Genomic DNA, 5,179 nt, shown 5'->3' with positions numbered 1-5,179 from the left:
CACAATGTGAACACAATGGAGTCTCCACATGAAGTCTAATCCCTAAATGGTGTGTGTGTGTGTGTGTGCATGTGTGTGTGTGTGTGTGGGTGATCCAGGTAGTTATAGAGTGATGTGGATTACTGCATGCAGGAACACTCTAGCAGAGCTGCCCCACTCAACTGAACAGGCATGATCAGTAGACGGAGGACAGATGGATGGTGTGCTTATGGATGGAGATGAACAGATGGATTAGATGGATTGATTATTGGATGGACAGAGGAATAGAGGCTGAATGGATGAGCGTAAGATCTTTGGGTAAATAAAAGTAATACAAGTAGATATGGATAATAATTGATATACATGTATCGACTATTGGATAGATGGTCATGTCTAAACTGAAGGTAATTGCAGAGTCGTCCTGTTTTATTGCAGATAGCTAATGTCAACACAGTTGAATAGCAGGCTATAATAACACTGCTTCCAGTTTCAGACACAGCCATGAGCAAAAGCCCCCTTTTTGACGACAGCGTGTAAATGAAGACACTCCCATTCCTGTAGTTCCCACATTTCTTATCCTGTGAGAATCAGTTTCTAACATTACAGACATCCTGTTCAAACAGAACAGTTTTTCCTCCAAAAACACAAAACCTGTCCCACGAAATGTATCCCAGGTGACCGTCTGGAACACTAGGATCACCTGTTTCCCTCATTACAGGAAGCATGCAGGTGTGAGGATCAGAAACAGGAAATGGACTTACTTGCCCTGGGGCTAGGATCTGCACTGCCGTATGAAACTCACATCAGGCCTTTATTTTAGATTCAGCCCAATCCAATCCTGCCTCAACACCTCTAGCACATTCCAAAGGAAATGTGTGACCTTGCCCCTGAATAAACTTAGCTCTGTGGATGGATTATTTGATAGGAAAAGCCACATAGCCATAAGCCTTAGCCATTGATGCTACACTGCAAACTGCAAAAATCCAGATCAAAACTAACTTTTAACTGCACTGCAAGAAATCCATTTACAAAAAGAGTAAAACAACAGGAATTAAACAGTACCATTCAGAAGTTTTGACATACCTTAAAGTACAACCTCTTGCTTAGATAACAGTTTTGCACATCTTGGCTTGGTTTTCTCAGTCAGCTTTATGAGGTAGAGTCACCTGGAATGACGTTCAGTTAACAGCTGTGCTGAACTTATCAAGAATTAGTTACTTCAATTTTTGAGAGCATCAGTTGTAAAGTTGTGAAGAGGTAGAGTTGGTATACAGTGAAAAGCTCTAATTGAGTAATGTTCTAATTTCTTGTCTGTGGAGGGTTGGACAAGTCTGTGGAGGGTTGGGCGTGTCTATGGAGGGGTGGACGTGTCTATGGAGGGGTGGACGGGTCTGTGGAGGGGGGGTCTTGTCTGTGGAGGGTTGGACAAGTCTGTGGAGGGTTGGGCGTGTCTGTGGAGGGGTGGGCGGGTTTTTTGAGGGGTGGGCGTGTCTGTGGAGGGGTGGGCGTGTCTATGGAGGGGTGGGCGTGTCTATGGAGGGGTGGACAGGTCTGTGGAGGGGTGAGTGTGTCTGAGGAGGGTTGGGTGTGTCTGTGGAGGGGTGGTAGGGTCTGTGGAGGGCTGGACGGGTCTGTGGTGGGGTGAGTGTGTCTGAGGAGGGTTGGGTGTGTCTGTGGAGGGGTGGACGGGTCTGTGGAGGGGTGAGTGTGTCTGAGGAGGGTTGGGTGTGTCTAAGGAGGGGTGGACGGGTCTGTGAAGGGCTGGACGGGTCTGTGGAGTGGTGAGTGTGTCTGTGGAGGGTTGGGCAGGTCTGTGGAGGGGTGAATGGGTCTTTGGAGGGTTGGGCGTGTCTGTGGAGGGTTGGACGGGTCTGTGGAGGGCTGGGTGGGTCTGTGGAGGGGTGGACATGTCTGTGGAGGGTTCAGCGTGTCTGTGGAGGGGTGGACAGGTCTGTGGAGGGTTGGGCATGTCTGTGGAGGGTTGGGCGTGTCTGTAGAGGGTTGGACGGGTCTGTGGAGGGTTGGGCGTGTCTGTGGAGGGTTGGGCGTGTCTGTAGAGGGTTGGGCGTGTCTGTAGAGGGTTGTACGGGTCTGTGGAGGGTTGGGCGTGTCTGTGGAGGGTTGGGCGTGTCTGTGGAGGGCTGGACAGGTCTGTGGAGGGGTGAGTGTGTCTGAGGAGGGTTGGGCGTGTCTGTGGAGGGATGGACGGGTCTGTGGAGGGATGGACGGGTCTGTGGAGGGATGGACGGGTCTGTGGAGGGATGAGTGTGTCTGAGGGGGGATGAGTGTGTCTGTGGAGGGATGGACGGGTCTGTGGAGGGATGGACGGGTCTTTGGAGTGGTGAGTGTGTCTGAGGAGGGTTGGGTGTGTCTGTGGAGGGGTCGACGGGTCTGTGGAGGGGTGAATGTGTCTGTGGAGGGGTGAGTGTGTCTGTGGAGGGGTGGAAGATCTATGGAGGGGTGAATGTGTCTGTGGAGGGGTGAGTGTGTCTGTGGAGGGGTGAGTGTGTCTGTGGAGGGGTGGAAGATCTATGGAGGGGTGAATGTGTCTGTGGAGGGGTGAATGTGTCTGTGGAGGGGTGAGTGTGTCTGTGGAGGGGTGGAAGATCTATGGAGGGGTGAATGTGTCTGTGGAGGGGTGAGTGTGTCTGTGGAGGGGTGGAAGATCTATGGAGGGGTGGATGACTCTGTGGATGGGTGGATGGGAAAAAATTCCTACTGATTAAGTTAAAATGATCTAAAATAAGCTAAAATTTTAAGTAAGACTCATTAAGGTTGTTGTATCTACAATAAGCAAAACAATCTCACACGTACAATGCTTAAAAAATAATAAGAAAAAAAGATTTATTGGCTTGATATTAGATCGTTTCACTTTAGATTTAGCTAAGATTTAGGTCTTTTTCACAGGTGGTTGTAAAAGGCGATGATGAAGCTGGTCTGTAATTGTCGAAATGTTGTTGACAAACTTGACACGGCTGAACTCCCTGTGACTGAAAAATCCCCCATTCAGTCACAGAAGAAGAGCTTCCCTCTTGGAGAGTTCAGATCCAGCCCTAATCCACCTCACCTGATCCAGCTTACTCCTGCATTTACAAGTTCATGATAGGTTGAATGGGGAGTGCTAGATTTGATTTGAAACTTGTGGAGGTTACTCCTTTTTATTTAATATTGTTCACTTTAATTAGATGTTTAAGTCACTTGAACAAAGAAATACCGTATAGCACTGTATAGCAACCTGCATAAAGTCTCTATACACAAATGCTGTATTAACTTAAATTAATTTAAAATTGAAAAATGTTAAACCAACTAGATGAATTTGATTTGCGTAAAGCAAACTTTTAACCCTTCTGTTATGTTACATGTCAAATTGACATGTTTAAAAGTTTGAAGATCTAGGAAAAATAGTTAAAATGTTTTTTTGTATAAAATTTCTTCTGCTTGCCCTAATTTGTGTAATCAATATATAACCCCCTGAAAAAACTAAAACAAAATTGCAATGTTATGTTATATTGTTGTGTAAAGCTATTATGTCTTATATGTTGGTCTTTCAAAAGCAGTAAAGTAGTAAAACATAAAAAAAAGTTGAACATGTCTTTTTTTTTGGAAAAACGAATGAATTATCATGAGGAACACCGTTAAACACCACTAAATATTGATAGAATAATTAGCAATGTAGTTAGTAATAAAATATCCACACTGCTTGTTGGGACTTTTTTTGAATAGTTATTTTGGTTTTTGGATAATTATTTTTTTGGATATTAATTGGATGATTGAATATGTACCGGGTCAAATTGATCCAGGAACACCATAACTGTTCCTGAAAAATGAACATAACATACATCTCAAAATGAGTGATGTAAATCTTAAATAAAATAAATTAAAAATCACATAATAATGTGACTGTTGACCTTTTAACTAACTTAAATTAGGTGAAAATTCTAAGTAGGACTGATTAGGACTATTAAAATACAGCACTTTTATAAAATAATAATGCTGCTTTAAAAGCAGGTGCTAGCTGGCTAGGCTAGTTAACATTAGCACGACCTCCCAAACAATGCCTTCATTTCTCCACAAAGCACGGCAGCGAAAAAGGGTCCTGAAACGTGAGTGTGAGAAACAAATTCCCTGTATCCTGTCTTTTGTCCAGCTCTGTCTGAGGTCAGAAACTGACTCCAGCGGTCGCCCGGTGCTGACTTATTTACACTGTCTGCTGCAGTGAAGCAGCTTTGAAAACGGATTAAGTGTAGAATTAAGTTACTCTACTGTAACCCTGCACACATAGTCAGTGCAATAGATCTCTCTCTCTCTCTCTTTCTCTCTCTCTGTCTCTCTCTCTCTTTCTCTCTCTCTCTCTCTCTCATTCTCTTTCTCTGTGCCTTATGATGGGAAATAGAAACACATTTAGGAAATAAAATCCTGTCCTTGAGAATCACTCATACAGTCATATGAAAAAATCTAGTAAAGTTACACTACCAGTCAAAAGTCTGAACACATCCCGTCACATCCTGTCTTTAATTATTTTAATTATTATTATTTTCCACATTGTAGCTTAACAATAAAGACCTTTAACTGTTTGTGTTAAACAAGCCAAATACAGTATGTTTTATACATTTCATTCATGAGGTTCATTAGGTAGAACCTACAATGCTTCTCCAACTATCTTGAAGGAGTTCCAGAGGTGCTGACCACTTGTTGGCTGCTATACAGTTCCAGCAAGAAATGTATGGCATTGCTTTGTCAGATCTTAAATGTCCCAACTGATACATTTTCTTCAAACTTAAGGTATTTAAGTGACAGTTGCACTATAATTGGTCATAGAATCTTCTTTTAGTAGTTTTTGAAAGGATTTCACTGTTCACCAGCATACAGTAATATTCTTGTATTTCTGACATCATGGGAATATTAGGTTTTCCTCACCCACTGCTGCAGAGGCTCCATCATTTATGCTGGTGCTGACAGGCCGAAAAACCCTTTACACACATCTCAAACACACTGGATCTATTATACCTTACTATACACACACCGTCAATACATGGGAACACTCCAACAAACACACTACCTAAGTGTGCGTATGTGTGTGAGTCTGTGTGTGTGTGTGTGTGTGTCCACTAAACCACTTACACTAGTCTGTCAGCAAAAATGGTATTAGATTATGTAACACAACTCAAACTGAGGTGAAGCCAAACCAGACACTGGTGCC

General features: G+C 43.5%; 1 protein-coding gene across 1 annotated transcript; it reads right to left on the bottom strand.

Annotated features, from left to right (window-relative positions):
* Nucleotides 1–1,510: 1,510 nt before the first annotated feature.
* On the bottom strand, nucleotides 1,511–4,917 carry LOC125787118 (uncharacterized). Its single transcript, XM_049470886.1, has 2 exons — nucleotides 4,897–4,917; nucleotides 1,511–2,410 (listed from the first exon to the last, which is right to left on the bottom strand). The coding sequence occupies exons 1-2, from the start codon at nucleotides 4,915–4,917 to the stop codon at nucleotides 1,511–1,513; spliced, it is 921 nt and encodes a 306-aa protein (XP_049326843.1).
* Between the last annotated feature and the right edge of the window lie 262 nt (nucleotides 4,918–5,179).

This window comes from Astyanax mexicanus, chromosome 23 (genome assembly GCF_023375975.1).
Source record: "Astyanax mexicanus isolate ESR-SI-001 chromosome 23, AstMex3_surface, whole genome shotgun sequence".
Lineage (NCBI taxonomy): Eukaryota > Metazoa > Chordata > Actinopteri > Characiformes > Acestrorhamphidae > Astyanax > Astyanax mexicanus.
Note: the sequence above shows the minus strand (reverse complement) of the source record. Positions and strands in the feature narration are given on the sequence as shown.